We start from the raw sequence: 20435 nt of genomic DNA, 5'->3' as shown, positions 1-20435 counted from the left end.
CCTGCGACTATCACTCTACACGCCCCGTTTCACGTCACGTTTTAATTTGCTAGCTGGTCCTGCCTCCTGGATTCCCAAAATGCCGGATCATGTGAACAGATCTGCAGGCCGGCAAATTTTCACCTTGTTTTTAGACACACAATGTGGCAAAAAGACGTAGCCTACCTCTTCTTCATGCGAATTTTGCATGATGTCAGTGTGAAAGGGGCTACAGCAACATAAATTTGTACACATATTTTACATGAAAGATGTTGTCATATTGATTCCCAGTCCAAGCCTTCAAATGGTGTATGACTATTCTACACATGATGCATAAAAATTACTTAGAATGTTGGGGGGAGGTGGGGGAGTTGGTGGAGGGGGGGAAACTGTTTCATTTATGGAACACCTGAGAACTCAGCAGCAACAGAGGTCTGTGAGTGAAGGATTAGGCTATTATTGTTAGACAGGCAATGTGTTGGCCCAGGGCAGTGTTTCTTAAAGTGTTTCTCTGCAAGCTATCCCACGGGTGAAATATAATATAGATCGGTTGTTTGCAATATTGAACCAACTTGTATGTAAATCCAAACAGTTCTGCAACACTGCTACGCCAGTTAAATCATGAATCCTCTGACACAATAAGCAAGGTGGTTCAGTGAGGTGCAATACTGTTGGAGTAGACCTAGATTTACTGTTTTTTTTGTTTGTTTTTTTGAGCTAGGTGGTCCATGATTTTTTTTTATTGGTTAAGTGGTCCTTGGTCTGAAAAAGTTTGAGAAACACTGGCCTAGGGGCTATATCTGTCATGAAATGTGTAAACTAGGCCTACAGTTATCAATTGACTTCATGTTGTAATGCCAGGCAGTGGCTCCTCCTGCTGTAGTACAATCAGGCTACTGGTGGCCGACAGGTGCTCAGCCAGAAATAGAGAAAGAATTTTCATTCATTTCATTTCATTCATTTCTTCCTGCTGACTGCCAAGAAAGCAAGCAATTCATAGGTTTCATCAGGTCCCTTGTCACAGGTGCATTAATCAAGCATGCATCCTGCATTAATCTAGGTGCTTGATTTTATACACCTGTGGCAAGGGACCTGATGAAACCTATGAATTGCTTGCTATCTTGGCAGTCAGCAGGAAGAAATGTTATGAAAATTCTTTCTCTATTTCTAGCTTTCTATCTCTATCTCTAACCCATGAAATGACTAAACGGCCCCATTCACACCGGCCCACGCACGCAGCATGCTCTAAACGTCACAAACGTCATGTCAGCTGAGCAGTCATATGACCAATTTCAAGCACGGAACTGGTAGTGGTATTTACCGAAGAGAGGACAACAAATAAGCAGACTAACTGTATACGACCTTTAAGATGTTCAATGTGCAGGTATTTACTCTATTTTTAATACATTACCCCCCGCCTTCATTCGAATCTTGTGCATGTCAGTAGTTATAATGTAGATGATTAGCCCAGTCAGACGGCTACGGTTAGCATCTAGCCTAGTCAGTGTTTATTGCACGATGTAGTATGTATCGATCGACCGACTCCTTGTCAAATTCTGTTAACAGTTGTTGTAAATGTCCTGACGGTGTCTTGCAACAAACAGAAGATGTCACCAGGTGTCCGACTGTTTTTGTCCGTAGTAGGCATATGCTGTATGGTTGTTTTAAGTGGTAAGTAAAACCTAAGTAAAAACCAAACCGAAATCAATGTTTGTCATCTCGTGCCGTTCTGTGATGCCATATGTTTCTTTGCTTTTGTGGGTTTCAGACTCAAGCGTTCTCCTCACTGTTCCAGGAACAGTAGATTTAGAGCAGGGCTCATCTAAGAACATTACTATTGACTCAAGGTAATCTAGTCATCACAAATGTTGTGTTATTGTACGTAGGTTGGCTGCACATTTACCATTACTTTCTATTCTTTCTTTATGTAGTGCCTCGCTGAATGTCACTGTTGCTATCCTTTTCAACATCACCTATGCATCACAGAATTATACTGCAATTATTGGACTTCCCAGACAGGTAGGGTTATATCGCTTTTATTCTGATCATTGGGCCAAAGATGACACAATTTGGAGTGACACATGACTCATAACTATGTATTGTGTTAATCATTTTCATTCACACTTCACTTAATTAACCGTTCATTACAGGTTTTTCTTCCAGCTGAAATTACCTCCACTCAGTTTGAGGTCCTGGCAAAAGATGTAGGTCAAGTTACTGCTTACTTATACAGCAACAGTACAGAAATATCCAGGTATGCCTGCCATATGATCCACAGATCTTAATGATTAGCCACATTCCGGTGTCAAACATTACTTCTAAAGTGTACCAAAAGTGAATGACAAGTTCAACTTATGGCTAATTCATGCACAATTACTGTGTCCTTTTCAGTCTTACATCGAGGATCAGATTTCTGGTGGTCAGAAGTAACATTCTTGCAATAATTAATCAAGTTATTGGTTGGATCTACTTTGTGGCGTGGTCTATTTCATTCTATCCTCAGGCATATGAAAATTGGAAACGGAAGAGGTAGGCTACTGTCTTTTCTTGGCCCCATTTCTGTCTTTAAACATTTCCTTAGTGGATTTGTATGTGGTGTATAAAAAGGCTGTTTGTGCATTCCCTTGATAGTGTTGTGGGCCTGAACTTTGATTTCCTCGCACTCAACCTAACTGGATTCTTTGCCTATAGTGTCTTCAATGTGGGCCTTTTCTGGGTACCCTACATTAAGGTAGGAGCTCCCATTCTCTAGATGGCCATCATAGCTGGTGAATTCAGTAGAATTCAGTAGTCTGAGCAAAAAGTAAACACACACCTTGTGGTGCTGAGCGGCCAAACAGAAAGTTTGTGAATCGGAAGTTTGAGTGTGCGACGACACTTTTTTTCTGTTTGGAAAACGGATTCAGTGACAGCCAATGTTAACCTATCAAGAGCAAATGCTCTTGGTATGAATACGGCACAACTGGTTTGTAGCAGTCTGTTGTGTTTTTTTCTTTTTTCTTTTTTTAAAGCATATGGCAGACTTCAATAAAATGTCTATCTTTAACGGATAGGAAGAGTTCTTGAAAAAGGATCCAAATGGAGTGAACCCTGTGGATGCCAATGATGTGTTTTTCAGCCTTCATGCAGTGCTGCTGTGCCTGGTGTATGTCTGCCAGAGCGTTATGTATGAGGTGAGGAACTGAAGCTTCATATCAAATCAGGAAATGCCATCCTACCTTGAAGTTCCTGGTATCAGATCTTGTTCAACTGAAAGGAGACTTTCATGTTAAAACTGATATGCAAATACATCAGTAGAATAGTTAGTACTATAAGTAATTAAGTCGCTTTGGATAAATGCGTGGGTAAATGCACCAAATGAATATATAAGTAAAAATGATTTATATGGCATTTTCCCCCAGACACAAGTCACAACGTGCTTTACAAGAGAAGGTAGCACTAAACGGATAAAACACAATGCACAACAATATATAAAGTAAAACAAAAGATGCATAGACAGCAAATCCAAAAAGGAAAGCACAGTGAATGTAGTGAGTAACTTGAAAGCCTGTCTAAACAAGTGGCTCCTGCCATTTAAAAGAATTCACAGAATCAGCAAACTTGGGGTGTGGATGTACCATAGCTGAAGTAATATGGCTGTAAAAGCTCTGTCCTCACATGTTTTTCAGCAGGTGAAACATTGTTTGATTTGAATAGGATTTAATATTGCACATTTGTTTTGTCCTGGAACCATGGTAGTTACAGATTGTTTGTGCTTTCACATTCTCCACATTGTCTCACCACCTCCGATGTGAGAATATAGAGATTAGAAACCTATTACTTTAAATTCTGTATTTTCATGAACTAGTTATTGTGTGCTGAGGTTCAGCATAGCTTAACCAGAGGGAAGGATGCCAGTAACTAATCAACAGAGTAGCAATGGCTAAGGCACTTACTGTAATTCAAATGACTATGTCAGAAACTGTGTGTAGGTAGCAGGCTGTAATGATGTTGTATTTGTTCGATGTGTTTGATTGATTGATTGCCTTACAGAGAGAAGGGCAGAAAGTGTCAAAGGTGGCCATGGTCTTACTAGCGGTGGGCTGGACGTTTGCGCTGGTTTCCCTCTTTGTGGCCATCGCTGGAAAGATTACTTGGCTGGATTACCTGTACTACTTTTCCTACATTAAACTGGCTGTCACTTTGGTCAAGTACATCCCTCAGGTAGATATACCAAGTAATAGCCATTATATCAGCCCCATTTCCAAGATTTATATAGTAAAGTATATTGTGGTATTTTTCATTTGATTTTTCAATGTCAGCTCATATCATTTTGTATAAGGATACACTGCTCTGGGTATTCTTTGTATCATATGAATGGCATGTACTGTATGTTATTTTAATAAGTTATGTTGCTTTACATTTTGGATGTAAGCCATCATGCAGGTAGTGGCCAGGCTCACCACAACCCCCTCTAGTCCATAAAGTTTAACATGGTATCCTAATTGCATCCAAGCGAGCGACTAATGTAGCATTGCATGCTCTCGGTCCACAATGATTCTGTTAAATATGCCCTTCTATTGCGTCATATTTCAGTGTACAGTTAGGACATTCCAACTGAAAACTATGTAATTAAACTGATTTTATTAACACTCGCTTGCAATTAGGATTTGGTGTAAATCCATTCAACTCGTATCAAATTTTGTGTTTACTTCCACAAGGTGGTAGGCTTATGGTTGCTTAATTGAGAGAAACCATGCATTGACTACACTACACTTGCAGTATGAATGTATACATTGTTTGGTGCCAAATCCTTTTTAGGTCTACATGAACTACCAGAGAAAGAGCACAGAAGGCTGGAGCATTGGCAATGTGCTGCTCGATTTTACTGGAGGCAGTTTCAGCATCATTCAGATGTTCCTGCAGTCTTATAATAATGGTGAGTACTAACGGCATGTAGACTCAAAACACATTACACATTTGCTATCTGTGTTTTCTTTGGTTTGGGTGCATAACAATACTCCTGAAGACCCAGCTCTTTAGAGAACATCTCATAGCACGACTTACAACAAATCTTGCTGATCCTAGCACTTACCACCTGTCTTGAACTGACACTCAACTGTTTAAAAAAACAGCACTCACTAATGCACTTATTCTTACTGTACTCTACCGTTTTTAAATTGTCCTAAAATTGTTGAGAGAAACTGTTTACCATGTTGTTAGTCGCTTTGGTTAAAAATGTGTCAGCCTAATGTAATGTATGACTTATGGTGATTTGCTTGTTTGTTGAATTACAGATAAATGGAGACTAATTTTTGGAGATCCCACAAAGTTTGGCTTGGGTTTGTTCTCCATATTTTTTGATGTGATCTTTATACTTCAGCACTATTGTTTATACCGGAAACCAGGGTCCCCGTATCAAATGATACAAGACGAAGAGTAGGAGTGAATGTGAACTTAACTGCTTTATACCACAAAGGCCTTGTCATGTTTGGTTAGTTTGATAGTTTAAAGTTATTTTAACTCTAATTTAAACTCCAGTCTAATCTTAAGGGATCAGACACATCATGAATATTCTTTTTGCTGTCTCAGTTATTGTACCCACTTATATACATTTTCAGGTAAATGAGAACATGCTATCGGCATTTGGACCAAATAGCCTACACAGATTTGACTTGATTTTCATTGAAATTTAAACAATGATTCACATATCAAATTCTAGTTTTGTAGGGTTTTTTGTTTCTTTTGATTTATTATTTTATTTTTTAAATTAAAGGGAAATAAAAGGGAACATTTTATATTTTTGAGCATGTTCTAAAAAAAAATCCTTGGAAATGCATGCAAGCCAGAAGTCAAGACTGCTCATCACCCTCTGTGTTGGCTGGAGCATAGCATTTTGAACGGTTACAGTTGTTTAATAATGTCAATTTAGATAAGAATGGACTTGAATACACCTGTCTTTGCTCCCTGATATCTTTGGGATTTTAAACACTCCTAGGTTTGGCCTATTCTGTCTGTAGCCTTGGAAACATATCATCCTAAATGCAAATTACACCAGTCTACAAAGAAGCATTTTTGTAATATGGTCTTCTTTACTGAATACTGTGTTACACAGGTAATTGTTGTTACTGTTACCGTTACACAGGTAATTGCTCTTATTTTCTGGTATTACCAGTTAATTTTAAAAAAAGTCCTTCACTTTTGGTTTTGAAAGGCAATAATTAAATCATTCTCTATTTTACCTTTATAAAAATGCAACCCACTCTATTTGTGTATACCGGAATACTATGAATGTATGATGTAAGATTAAATGTATGAAATAAAAAGATTTTACTATTTTGTCGTCTTGCGGTTGGTTATTTATTGCTGGAGTTGCAGGTGAATCCTGCCATCTGGTGGTGGGCTATGCATTTATTTATTTATTTATTTTATTTATTTATTTATTTATTTATTTATTAAATACAAGGACTGGTTCTAAAGGATCTTTGATATACAGTACATGTTTTCCTTTTCTGTAAAAAATATATTCTTACACTGTTTTCTTTCACCTCCCTGTTCAGCAAGGATTATGTGCCAAACACAAATAGGGGAACTGAGGAGTAGGCTACATTAAATGCTTGTTAAATTAACAACACTACTCGAACACATGCCAACAAAGAGGAAACGCGCATGTCACTCGCAGGGGATCATGGGTGTTAGTAAGGAAGTAAAATGGCGGACTTGGCAAACGAAGGTAAGCACTCTCTGAATGCGTAAGGGAACTTAACCTCATTTACAGTTAATTCATTTGTGTTTGTGTTGTCAAAAATGTGTAGGAAGTATGATGCAACATACTGATCAGTCGTAGCCTTAAACTAAGTGGAAGTGGTAGAAAGGCGTTGGAGAAACTACTCGGGGTTGTGATCCTGATCTTAGCTAGCAAGCTGTATTTTCATGAGGGGAGGGAGGGGATGGGAGGCAGGCCAATCCGACTCGCAAAACAAGAGAACTAATAAAGCGTTTTCGGAATCATGGTTTTGAAGTTAAAATCCTGTCAGTGTAATTTAGAGGCATGCTGTTGTCTTGACATTTTTGACAGTTGTGTTAAGCTTTTAACGATGTGGTCAAGTATGTCAGCTTGGGCCAGGTTGGAACGTTAAGTTGCTAACGTTAATATTAGCTAATTGACGTAAGTGTGCAAACTGGCCATTTTATCATCTATCTAATATTAACCCAACCTTGTTGAATGATCGTAAACCCAGATAACAGCACGTTATTATAAGCAGAGCATGCAAGAGAACCTTCACGATGCCTACTCAGAAATAAAACAACGGTTTTGTGCAAATCTTGTAGGTTAACGTTAAACGTTATTTGGATCTCTAGCTGTGCTTCTACGTTTTCCATTTGAAGAAGGTGATGGGATGGGTAGTAGTAACGAAGACAACAGTTAAGTGAAAGGTAGCGTTAGCGAAAGTATACGGATTTGGTCATTAGGGTTCCGTCTAACGGACATGCATTGTTAATCCGCCTTTAGGATTTTTTCCTTCCTGTTCTAATCCAGCATGTCTCGCTGAGGAAATCAGATGCACTGTTGGGATTTAGATTAGTTGGATCTGACGCTACTGGCGGTCTAACCCAGTTGCGTCTGGACGCTTCCTCTAGGTTTGTAGTCTGACATTCGCATTATGTTCAACCAGCGGGCTCTAACGTACTGCAGAAGTAAAAACTACCTTTTTTTTCGAGACTTTGAGGTGTTGAAAATTGACATCCATAATTAACTGTACAGACCAGAGTTTCATGTCGAATATGTTTAGGTCTATTTGTGAAGCAATATTTAAGAACGATTCATACATTTCTGCAAATCGTACCCGGAAAAGATAAGCTGATATCAAGAGGTCACACCCCCTCTAGAGCTAAGAGGCTACAGTACAGGTGAATGGAAGAGTTAGAAAGATAAATGTCTATCAAATATGTCCACTGGAGGCCATTCTCGGTTTCTTTCTATTCTCAAATAGAAATACTTGCTGTATGTATGTCTGATATTGTCCACTTGACATCAGTGGACAATATCAAGTTTAACATGATGAAGACTTGCCATAGTATCTTCATCACTCCTATGTCAGCTAATGACTCTTCTCCCTGTCCAATGTTTTACCAGGAGGATTGTGAGGTGAGGAGTAACAGTGATTGTTATAACAAGAGCTAGGGATCAGAGATGACAGCATGGCTGATGAGGGTGAGTGTAGAGAGAAGCTTACAGATCAGAGAAGTGCCAGATGTTACTGAAAAGATGTGTGTATCATTAATTGTCATTGAGGGTTTTTTTGTCTGACATTTACAAATCCCCCATGGCCTCTAAGAAACGGCACACTATGATAAGGAGACCAGTATCCTATGATGACACAGGCTACTGATAAAGATAAAGCATCCTAACTAGGGTTGGGTACCGTTTCAATTTGAACGATTTCGATTCCAATTCTGATTTATTATTTCGATTCCGGTTCCTAACGATTCTCGATTCCGTTTTTTTTTTTAAAGGCAGGGTCAAAAAAAGTTTAGGATATTTTAAATGAGCTAGCTAACCAACGGTCTTTCTCAGGGTATCTGCACATTTTCCAAGTGCAAATTTAAATACTTTTCAAGACATCTAAATGAAAATTAAGACTATACCACGACAAAAAGATATATATGACTGTTTATGCAATAGTTTTTTTTTCCTACTAATTTTAACCCCCACCCCATTTTGGATGTCTACAGAGGTTACCAAATATATTTTGGCGAAAGAAAAATAATTGTGTGTGAATTACCTTCACAGCTATAAATGCCCAATTTTAGGGTCTGGGCTGCTTGCTTTTGAAGCTGGCTGTACATATTTGGTTTTGCTTACTGCTGAGGCTGACTGTTCTTCACCTGTGTCTGTAGTAGCCTAGGGCTACTTGCCAAAGACATGTGCACTAGACTGGATTCCCTTCAATATTTTTTTCAAAGTTAGACTAAGCTATTTACATATTTTAATACGCCTACTTTATATAATTTACTATGTGCATCTATTGTCCAATATGCAGCACAGCAAATTAAAGTTAATCCACTACTTTACATTTTGCATACCAGTTGTATCTAAACCAACCAAAGCTTGACTGAAACATTGTAAAACCATTGACTTGTTTTAAATTAATTAAGAGACAGGTCCTCCTCGCATGATCCTGCTAAAAAACTGCTGGTTTCATCTCAAGCAGGCACGTATTATGAACGCACGATTTTTTTTTTTATGTAGCAGTCGCCGACATTCCAAAAATATGCGGTTATATTTCACAACTTTTGCGAAGTAGGCCTAGCCTACTGTGAAACGCTGACAAGCAAGCTGCTGGCAGATATTACAGGTAGGCTATTATAACTTAGACAGATATTTTCTTCCCTAGGCTAAGCCAGCAACACACGCTGGAAAGATGCAAACAGATCAACTTAACATATACAGTATGTCCTCCTGATTGCGAAGCACTGCACATCATTTGACCAGCAGTCTTCGCGTCCATAGTTTGTGAAACGATGCTGCGTCCGAGCAAAGACTTTAGATGCAAGCGCAACTCCAAAAAGGAGAACAAATGAGCGTCTGGCTTGAGGCTCTGCCGGACAGGGCTTTTAAAATCCATATGTCCGGCCTAAATTCGAACATATGGACAACCTATCGCTAACTGGCTTACCAACTCTTTCTCCCGCTCATTCTACCATAGGCTCCCTCATTCCACGTAGACTACCTGTCTATCGCTCAGGCCTACACCACACCACCAGCTACACCACGAAAACGTCAGGCATATTATTTTGTACATGGGCCTACTGTATTATTACCGTTTTCACACCTTTAACCAAACCCGTGAAAAACATATTCTCACTGCGACCACTACACTTCCTCCCGTTGCCTAAGCCTAGTCACTTATACAATTGCGTTTTAAACAGGCTACACGAAACTGGGTGGAGACATCACTCGCTCTCTTGCACTCGCTGGCGGTCCCATACGTAGATTTAATACCTCTCTTTCGAAAATTCAGTTGTATTTAGGACTTTTTAAGGATCCGCGGGAACCCTGCTTTCTGAATGAAATGGTCTGACATTCTCCATGAATTTTAATTCTATGAACTATGCGCTTCGTTGGTGTTTAGCCGTTTATTCTTCCGGTCGGCGGACAGGGAATCGAAATATGAACTTTTGAACGATTCCGGGAAAATCGCAAAGAATGTCCCGGTTCCAACCAATACTCGGTATTCGATACCCAAGCCTAATCCTAACATTCTTTGAACTATGTGTGCTTTACATGCTGTACACACCCATAACTTTTCCATTAGTATTGTTTCACTAACAAAGGCAGAACCAGACTGATTAGATCTTGTAAAAGGCTTGACTCTTTGAGTGTATCTTAGGAGGTTTGGAAAATATTTGTCAGGAGTTAGACAAAAGACCCACTGTTTTGACCCTTACTAAATCCTGACCCAACAGGTAAGAGAAATTATTGGAGAAGGGGCACATTAAAATGTATTTTTTTCTTAGTAATTTATATGCTCTTGAATTTCCCCTGGGGATCACTAAAGTATCTATCTATCTATCTATCTATCTGCATTGGGCTATATTAAAGTATCCTGCATTTTCACACAGTTTGGTTGCCATGCTATTTAATTTGAGTTTATACTAGTAAAATGAAATGCATTATGGTGTTAGCCTTATTAGATGTAGGGTACTTTTTCATTGTGACTTTTATCAAGAAAATTAACTGTTGATCATTCGAAAGCCATTCAGCACAAAAGATATCTAAAACTTTAAATTACTCTAGATAGTCATTTCTATATTTCGACAGTAGAGAAGAACATTTAATCCGTTTAAGGGCGTTAAAATGTCTTGGTTCATACTTCAGGGATGCACAGAGCTCATTTTTATTAAATGAGAAATAAAAGCCTAACACAGACTAACCTGAGGGGAAAATCGCCTAGTTTTGCCTTAATACTGACACAACTCTGCCACAAAATGGGGTCATCATCACTTCACTTGCATCACATCACTTGTGGCCCTCAGGGACATGCGAACGCAGTGCTTGTTCACGGACTGTGAAATTAAAGTAACCCGAGTCATACACGTATCTGCAAGCTGAGCCAACATCACCACTGGCTAAAAATAGTCCACAGCAAATTATACAGGAGCTATGTTTCTTTTGGACATTTCTGTCGTCCTTTAAATACACTAGCCAGCCTGTATGGTCAACATTTTGGCCCGTCTCAGCTGCTGTGGATGAGTAGCACTCAAATAGAAGCACCCTCCGAGTGGCTCGACCTATTCTAGGCTCAGTGAGTGTATCGTCTCATGACTCGGGAGCCTGGCTCCGGGCCACAGAATGATGTGCTACATCTCAGGACTAGTACAGTATTCTCTGATGAAGCAAGCCTTTGGACTGGGGGCTTTGAAACAAACACTAGTTGGACATCTTTGGAGTACAACCAGCTAATAGGAGTCAGCCTTTTTGTTTATCAAATTTTCACGCAACACCCAATATAGAAATGATCAGAGGTCTAGCCTTCTCCGTGTGACACACTATTAAGATTATTTGGGAAAGGGCGCCATGAAATTGAGTCATTGAAAGCAAAGCCAAATGTTTATTACTGCTAAACAGGTCTCACAATTTGAATTGGATTATATAGAATAATTTGTAATACAAGATTATACTATCATGATACACTATTCACAGTAACAGCCAGTATAATTGCCAGTGAATTGGATTAGCTTAATCACAAAATGTTCAATTGAATATATTAGGTGAGTAATTCCATCTGAACAGTAGTGCTGTCCTCTAACATGCATGTGATATGTCAAAAGTGTTAAACCTAGCAAACACCATGTTGTAACTTGTACGTGTTTATTATAGTGCTGACATGGGGCTGTTCCCAATTTAATAGACTGGTGATGCATTAGGCTAAGATAACTGAGTTATTAACCATAAACAGAGAACCCCTGAGGTTTGTTATGTTTAAACCAGCTTAATTAAGAAGTGAAGACAGCTCAAGTAATATGCTTGACAGTTGACACTTCAAAAAATTGCAAAAGTGTGCTTGCTCAACTATATATCACCAAGAGGAGCAGAAATGGGAATTTAAACATGTCAGAACAATGTGTTTTAACTAAGTATTATCGAAAAGAATGGTGGAACTTGGGAGAAGGGTGGAATGGTGTCTTCATCTGGTCCAGTCTCTGCAGGTCTCTCTGTCTATCCTTCTCTCTCTCACTTTGTCAGTCTCTCTCACTGTACCCCTGTTTTTCATGGTGGCATGAATCTAATAATAATTATAATAATAATACATTTTATTTATAACGCACTTTAAATCAATTCAATGACCTCAAAGTGCTACAATGCACTTGAAGCCGAACTAAGAATACAGCTTGACCAAGCCTAGATGCATTTAGCCAGCTATTTCACATGTCCAAGTTATTGGAGCCGATATTGTCTATTTTACTGTATTTGTGTCTATCTGTTGGTATGTGTTGCAGTCACTTCCATTGAGCTATAGCAACACAGATTTTTTTGTATTGCAGAAAAACCTGCCATAGCGCCACCGGTGTTTGTTTTTCAGAAAGATAAAGCTCAGAAGGTAAGGCAGATATATATTCAATAATGACCAAATGGCAAAATTTGAAATAGATATTATTCCATTATTTAAATAATTATGATGAAATTGATGAAGTTGTTGGTTTTCCCATGGATCTGCAGAGGTCTCTGGATGGGTCCAGTGCTGAAGATGGAGAGGGTGAGGAGCTTTAATCTAACCTTTTTGTTCAGAAGTATATAAAAGTAAAATTAAGTAAAAAAAACTGTAATCATGCTCACTGGCATCCACTTGTGTTTTAGATTCGGATAAAGAGGACAGTTATAGCCCTCCTGTCAAGAGGGAGAGAACTTCGTCATTAACACATTTCCCACCTTCCAACTCTGGTAACACTTAATTAAAATCCAAATAAAATTTCTATGAATTTATTCAGGACATGGAGTATATTGTTTTTTGTTCATCTGTTCTGATGCATGATTTTTTCCCCCTCGCAGTTTCCAAGAATAATGTGTTCATGCCATCCAGTTTCTGCCAGTCTCCAACTGGAAATTCAGATTCAGAACCAGGTTGGGATTTTGTACTCCTTCCAGGCATTGTGCTGGTGGTATGTTTTTCATAAACAAACTAATCTTTGTGCCTGCACATTGTTATTACCAGAGGAGAAGACGGTTGGCTTTCGCTTGAAACCCCCAACGCTGATCCATGGCCAGGCCCCAAGTGCAGGTAGGCACACGTGATCTGTAGCAGTGTTTTGCTTTGCTACTCCAATCCTTATTAAACCAGGACTGCATAGCTGACAACCAGATTATGGGCCAGTTCCCTGTACATACAGCTCTGGAAAAAAATGAAGAGACCAGTGCAAATTTGAAAATGACCGTCAACTCATTCGAATGTCACTCAGCAACCATAGGATGACCTCGGGAAAAAATGTGCTGTGGTCTCTGAATTTCTTCCAGAGCTGTATAATAAAACTAGTCCTAGAAGGCTTTTTCTCAGTAGAGATCTCTATTAGTCCAGGACTTAATCCATATATGGGAAACGAGCCTAAATGTCTAGCCAGTCTAGACTTTCCCTCCTTGAACATCCAGAAAGTAAGTAGCTGTTTATGAGTTAATACAGAAATGCATGCAAACTCTAAACTAAAACAAATGAAAAAAAAATAAAAGAGACTGTTCAAGTTTCTGGAAACAGGAAGTCATCTGCTCTCATTTTGATGCGCTGTGCCAGGGTTTGTATGTGTGTCTAACTATTAGCACACTCACCCATTTGTGATTTGTTTTGTGTTTAATGCGGCTCTTCATCTGCAGGCGTCCCCAGTCAGAAGCCCAAGGAGCAGCACCGGAGTGTCCTCCGCCCAGCCATGCTGCAGGCACCTCCACCCAAGGCCTTCAGCCAGTGCAGTAAGTCAGCTGGGCCAGAGACCAGAACCAGAATCGTAGCGGCGTTCAGGGGACATGTCAGGGGACATTGTTCATTAACACTGGAGATGGCTGTGTCGTATTAGTGGGAGTGAATATGAACGTTAGGATGACAGTAATTTCTTAGCGCTGCTGTGACATTTGATGTAAACTTGGTAATATATTTGCCCCCCTCTTTGTAGACTCAAAGGGCAGTACCAATGGGCTGAACCAGCAGTCAGAAGGGCCGTCAGATGCTCAGAACAACACCGAGCACTCCAGGGACAGCAAGGAGGACACAGATAAGTCACCGGTGAGACATTTAGGTCTCTGTTTTTCCTTTTTTGCATGCTCTGTCTGTCACACTGTCTATCACAACCTCTGCCATCCTGGATTGAATTCAGTCGAGGGATTGAAAGGATTGAACTTCAAAGTATGTGGGCTGCTCCATGTGCAATGTAGGGTCATGTGAAGAGAGCGCCACGGTGTGGGAGAGGGAATTGGTGAGCTGGGCCTGTCCGCTGTTTTGCCTGCCCTTGGCTCTCAAAGCTCAAGGGCATGTTCAAGTTCCATATGTCATAGTCTGATTGGGTTTCACACAGTACCCCCCACCCCACCCACACACAGAAGCATTTGGTGAGTGCAACTTATTTATAAGATCAAATGGTGCTGATTGTTTCTCCCTGCCTTTGTTCTTCAGGCAAGTGACAAAGCAGAGGATGGAGCCAAGGCTCAGGGGGAGAACACTGTGGGAAAAGGGGCCCCACTGGAAGCCACGTTTGTCTTCGGGCAAAACGTCCGAGACCGAGCCAAGGTTTGGCCTCCTCACATTCTCACAGGGGAGCTGATTCATGTCTGTTCACAATGAGAGAGCGCCTCGGGCCCTGTGGCAGTGTCCTCACTTTGAAATGATTGGATTATTGTTATTGGCATGTGCACTCTTGTCAAGTTCTGTAGCTGACAGCACATTATCAGAAATGCGTTTTTTACAGCCTTATCATAACTTGATGTTGATGCTGTCTTTTTCCTTACTCTCTGACAACATATGGTGATCATTTTTGGAATGGTTACAGTTTATTTTCCATTATTTCCTACATACTGGACCTTTAACTCTTAACGCCTCTAGCACGTTGTAATGCAGTCGCAGGGTTACAAAGCATGTTAGCACTTCCAAAATGAGTACACGCCTCCTCGCGTTGTGAGATGCAAAATGGCCTGTTTCCTGCTTCACAAATGTGCTTACTGTAATACATCTGGGTCATATAAAAATTGTACTTGCTGATTGCCTAACCTCTAGAGAGCTCATGAATACAGTTAATCTTTCAACAGTTGATATTCCCAAACTGCTTTTCTGTCTGGCAAACTGTCTTTGCGGCCTCTCATTTATCACATGACATTTTCAGGTGGAGGAAAGCTGTGATTCCTCGAAAAGCAAAGACACAGGGTCGCCATCAACCGATTCAGAGGAAACCAACTACTTTCTACAGTATATCAGCACCACGGGGTAGGTCTCAGCCTTTGTTTGTGTACAGACATTAAGAGTACCTTCTGGTAAAACAGCCTGACAGATCTGGTCTTGTGTTTTCCCTGAAGCGCCAGCCGGGCTGCCAACAATGCCGACTCCAGTGCAAAGTTTGTGTTTGGACAGAACATGTCCGATCGTGTCCTGGTAAGAGCTGGGAGATTATTTTTGTCCTGTAGCAGTATCTCTCTGGTGTGTCACCCATACACTGTGACTTTCTCTTTCTCTCTCTCACTCTCTCTCTCTCACTCTCACTCTCACTCTCACTCTCTCTCCCTTTCTCAGAGTCCCCCTAAAAGCGGTGAGGCAGTAGTGGAGGGCAGTAAAGACCCTCCACCATCTGCTCCAGTCTCTGAGCCAGCTAGCTCCTCACAGGAAAACACCCCAGAAAAGGGTACCATGACTGCTTCTGCTACTACTACTACTACTACTACTACTACTACTACTACTACTGCACACACATACATACACACACAAACACACACTGTTTCTGCCTGAAAACGAATAGAGCTGCAGTAGGAATTGGCTGTAAGTCAGCAGTTGTCATGATTAGTCATCAGTTAAAACAGACCTCAAACACAACCCAAGTGTTGTGGTTGTCTGTGTGTCAAATGTTTGTTGTTTTTGTCCATGTTCCAGACACTGGCGCCGGCGGCAGCGGAGCAGAGTCGTTGGAGCAGTCTGCTGCTGCCTACACCAAAGCCACGGCCAAAAGGTGCCTGCTGGAGAAGGTGGAGGTTCGGACCGGGGAGGAGTCGGAGAGCAACGTGCTGCAGGTGGGCCACACTGCTGACCTCTGGGGGTCACAGGATACACAGGATGGTGCAGCCTGCAGTGATGGGTTGTGTCAACGTAACGGTGTGCAAATCCTGTGTGACTTTTGGAATGAAATATTCAGGCAACCTACCTAAACTATGACAGTTGCTAGCTATTTAGGGTGCTGTGCTGAGCTGAGCCTGTCAGAGGCCAGTCAACAATCAAGCCTATTTAACATTACACAACACAATGCAGGAAACAACAACAATACACTGTTGGTTGGTGGCAGCAGAGACTTTCTAATGAGGAGACACAGCACTCAAAAAATCCTCCATAGAAATGCATGAGGTTAGTTTTCTAACGCCAATATGGCAGTTGTCTACACATATCCAGCCCTTTCCGCGGCAAAAAAGTCGACATGTACATTGTGCCAATCATGTGGTGTGCTGTGAATACATCGTGCCAATCATGAGTTGTGGTCTCACCGATGGAGCAAGTTTGGTGTTGTGAAACCTTGCGCACGTGCATTTCTGCTGAAATAGATGCCCGATAAATGCCCAAAAAGCGTTACAATATGGCCACTGAGTAGTGGGACTTGCCTAAAAGGTCTTTGGTGGCAGTTGCAAACGTGCTGCATGTTGTACCCAAGATCAGTAACCGCCCTCCTTCACAGTACCACATGCACTGCCAGTATCACCAACAGAGCAGCTTTTGTGAACATTTCACTTGGCTTATCAAGCAGGAACATTCCATCATCAGGGTTTCATTGGATTTGGCCCACGACACCTTCCGAAGGCTCAATAGCAGTGTCTGGCGTCCCAGACCCACTCCCATCTGGCCAATTCTTTGGCCATTCCTCTTTGTTGCCATGGCTATTTATGATCCAGTCAGCAACATAATCAGGTAAAATGCCAGCCCCTGATGCCAGCACCAACAACTACCACTTCAGAAACACCATGACCAAGATTTCAAAATCTCAGTGTCAGTTCAGGTAACAACAACATGACCCCAAGTAGTTTGTGAACGCCATAGCCATTGGCTTGACGTTTCAGCAGCCTCAGATAGCTCTTTTATAGCTCCTTTCAGTGACCATCCTCGAAAACCAAAACCTAACAAAAGTGTTGTGGCTGACTTTGCTACAGAGCCTCTAACACCTATCTTCTCTGGTCTTGTGTGTGCTTGCCAGCCACAAACAATAAGCAATATTAATGTTTAGAAAATTACAAAAACCTGATGCTGTGTTGTTTTGGGAATGTTAGAAGCATTTGAAAAAATAGATGTCCTTTCTTTTTTTTCTGTCAGTAGCCAAAGACGCTGCTGTCAGCAGCACACATTTTTAGTAGCACTGAGAATGCATCTTTTTTTTTTAAACAAGATTTTGTTTATGTTTTGTTTCCTTAGATACAGGGCAAGCTTTTTGTGTTTGACAAGACGGCCCAGTCCTGGATAGAGAGAGGACGAGGACTACTCCGACTGAATGACATGGCGTCAACAGATGATGGAACACTGCAGTCAAGATTGGGTAATAAACATGATTTATATTTAGTTTGTCTCGGTTAAAATTAGACACTTTCTCTTATTATTCTCTACAAGGAGCCTTAACATGTGGTCTTATGGCCCTGTTCAACGAGCCTCAAATATCTGCTTCTTTTTCCAAAATGACTTGCTGCAAAATAACTGGAAGATGTCTAGATCGTAGTTAAGGTAAGCTGATGTGTTGTGGTCTGTGTGTGCTGTGCAGTGATGAGAACCCAGGGCAGTTTACGGCTGATCCTCAACACCAAGCTGTGGCCTCAGATGCAGGTGGACAAGGCCAGTGAGAAGAGCATCCGCATCACGGCCATGGACACTGAGGACCAGGGGGTCAAGGTCTTTCTCATATCGGTAAGATTCATGACTCCTCAAAAAGAGACTGGTTGTGGTCAAAGATTTGATTGGTGAGAATATTTTTGAAGAGCTAGTTTCTAGTCAGTTTTTATGCACCATATATTTGTTCTAACCTCTGGTGGTCCGAGGCTTGCTGTAAAGCCAGAGCTGAGTAGTTGTTGAGTCGGGTTGAGTCGGGTTGTCTTTGTCAGTAAGGGTTCATGGCCCGTGTGGTGTCTCTCCAGGCCAGCTCTAAGGACACCGGGCAGTTGTTTGCAGCTCTCCACCACCGCATCCTGGCGCTCCGCAGCCGCGCGGACCAGGAGCCCGAGGTCAAGGTGCCGCTGCCAGAGATCACGCACTCCCATGAGGAGGACAGCGACGAGGAGAACCAGCACACCTCCAGCTCGGGCATGGCTGCCACCCCTGCGTCCGCGTCCACGCCTGCGCCTTCCAGTGGTACGTGCCTGTCATGTCATGTCATGTCATGTCATGTCAAAAGGACCCAGGTTGGATTGCAGCCTGCTGTCATGTTCCATTCCCACCCTGCCTCTCTCCCACTCGCCTCCTGTCTCTCTCCACTGTCCTATACGATATGGACCCTTTCAACAATAAAAACAAAAACAATGCTTGAACATTCTATTTGGTTCCCAATCTACTTCCTTTGCATTGACATAACATATGGAATGTTAAAAAGGAAGCCTTGTGGGGCCAACTGTGATGCTGATAATGGAACTCTCTGTAAAGGGACAAAAAACTGAATATTTAAAATGATGCAATGTGGGATTGCCTGATGATAAAGCATTAAAAGACACCGCTGAAATGGTCAAGTTTGTGTTGGTTCTGATAACAGCTGGAGGCTTTCTGATTTCAGCTAGTGCGCTCATGCGCTGCAATGTTTGTAAACATGGAAAGGAGTCTGTAGACAACACGTTTGACAGTTTATTGGATTGTCTTTTGTCTTACTTATCTGTGATCATGTTTGTGCCTTGCTTGTCTGTTGATTATTGAATTATAGCCAGGGAACTACTGTTATGTGAAAATTGTTTAACTTAATTTATTTAATTAAAAATTGTTTAACTTAATTAAATTAAGTTGACTTTTGGCTTTTTATGTGATTTTCTATTCGTGTTATTAGAACTAGTTGGCTGTTTATCTAGATCCTGATTTGATTGTGTTTGGTTGGTTGTTGTCAAGAGTCTGACTGGTTGCTTGTAGTTTGGAATATGATTGGCTCCGTGGGTTCAGTATTCAGATTTAATAGATTAGCCTTTGACTGATTATGTTGTCAGATGCCATAATTCATATTGAAAACTGACTTGCCGTTTCCACAGATTTCACAGTACTCCTGTTCAGTTAGAGTTACTCTACAATTTTAACTAGTTCCAATGTTTAGCTTGATGTACATAATTATGCATTATGCACAGTAACTAAATAAGGGGAGAATCTTTTGGACCGAGCCAGTGCTTGCTGCTTAGACAGAAATGGCTAATGATGCTGAGATTCCCTGCTCTCCTCTGGCCTTGGGCGAGGAGCAGTCTGGAGGATGCTGGTGGTGTTCTGATTTCCCGCTCTTTGTCTCTGCTCAACAGGTGAGGCTGAAGAAGGAGAAACTCAGTCTACAGAGAGCACATAACCTCAGCTCCTCTCCTGTCCACCCACCTCTCTCTCTCTCTCTCTCTCCTCTTCCCCCCCCTGTCTATATCTCTCTCTCTCCCCTGTCTATCTCTTTCTCTCTCTCTCTCTCTCTCTCTCTCCCCCCCTGTCTATCTCTTTCTCTCTCTCTCTCCCCCCTCTCTTTATCTATCCCCTCCTCTCATCTTCCACACCCCCCCTCCCTTCCTTTCTCTTTCTGCGGAGCGAAGCAGACTACCCCATTGCCTCAGATGCAGCTCTGTCCTCCTGCAGACGGCTAGCTCCAGGCTGGATACTATGCAGGCGTTTTCTCCTGCTCCACATCTGTACAGTAGATCTCCACTCATTGGAGGGACAAGGGCCTGTGGAACTGCAGCACCTCTCGCTATGGCTTGCCGAAGCCTCATCATATTGATGAGCGGATGGGCGTCGGAATGGAAGGATCTGTAAAGGTTTGGTGGGGGGGTGACTGAGGATTTATTTGCTTGTGGTTCACATGTACAGATTTCACAGTGGTTCAGATGTACAGTTTGGACAGTATGCATTTGATCTGTCTATCCACTAACTGAAAACAAAACACAGCAGTAGTAGTAGTAGTAGTCCTGAAGGCCTTGAATTGTTTTGAGAGGAAGGGGATCGGCCGGCTCTCAGATCATCATTTTTAAACGTCATTTCACATTTCTTTTTTTCATGGGAGTAATAGCTGAAATGCCTCTTTATCTTTTATAAAGACAACCTTTT

At 41.4% G+C, this 20435-nt stretch overlaps 2 protein-coding genes across 4 annotated transcripts; both read left to right on the top strand.

Annotated features, from left to right (window-relative positions):
* The first annotated feature begins 1158 nt into the window (after window positions 1–1158).
* ctns (cystinosin, lysosomal cystine transporter) lies at window positions 1159–6296 on the top strand. 2 transcript variants are annotated; one of them, XM_048253726.1, is made up of 11 exons: window positions 1159–1363; window positions 1584–1650; window positions 1748–1826; window positions 1911–1998; window positions 2130–2233; window positions 2371–2508; window positions 2611–2710; window positions 3033–3152; window positions 4012–4182; window positions 4780–4897; window positions 5256–6296. In XM_048253726.1, the coding sequence occupies exons 1-11, from the start codon at window positions 1349–1351 to the stop codon at window positions 5399–5401; spliced, it is 1146 nt and encodes a 381-aa protein (XP_048109683.1). In that variant the 5' UTR covers window positions 1159–1348; the 3' UTR covers window positions 5402–6296. The 2 variants fall into 2 exon arrangements, with proteins under 2 accessions (XP_048109683.1, XP_048109684.1); XM_048253727.1 differs by having other exon boundaries at window positions 1162–1363; window positions 1546–1650.
* A 315-nt stretch (window positions 6297–6611) lies between these two features.
* ranbp3a (RAN binding protein 3a) lies at window positions 6612–19771 on the top strand. Of its 2 annotated transcripts, XM_048252586.1 has the most exons (18): window positions 6658–6691; window positions 8096–8173; window positions 12508–12563; window positions 12683–12719; window positions 12821–12904; window positions 13013–13084; window positions 13176–13241; window positions 13826–13918; window positions 14119–14228; window positions 14616–14729; window positions 15319–15419; window positions 15509–15584; window positions 15723–15831; window positions 16077–16213; window positions 17595–17715; window positions 17935–18077; window positions 18305–18518; window positions 19652–19771. In XM_048252586.1, the coding sequence occupies exons 2-18, from the start codon at window positions 8161–8163 to the stop codon at window positions 19693–19695; spliced, it is 1590 nt and encodes a 529-aa protein (XP_048108543.1). In that variant the 5' UTR covers window positions 6658–6691; window positions 8096–8160; the 3' UTR covers window positions 19696–19771. The 2 variants fall into 2 exon arrangements, with proteins under 2 accessions (XP_048108542.1, XP_048108543.1); XM_048252585.1 differs by lacking the exon at window positions 8096–8173 and having other exon boundaries at window positions 6612–6691.
* The last annotated feature ends 664 nt before the right edge of the window (window positions 19772–20435 follow it).

This window comes from Alosa alosa, chromosome 9 (genome assembly GCF_017589495.1).
Source record: "Alosa alosa isolate M-15738 ecotype Scorff River chromosome 9, AALO_Geno_1.1, whole genome shotgun sequence".
NCBI lineage: Eukaryota > Metazoa > Chordata > Actinopteri > Clupeiformes > Clupeidae > Alosa > Alosa alosa.
This window is presented reverse-complemented; position numbering and strand designations above follow the sequence as displayed.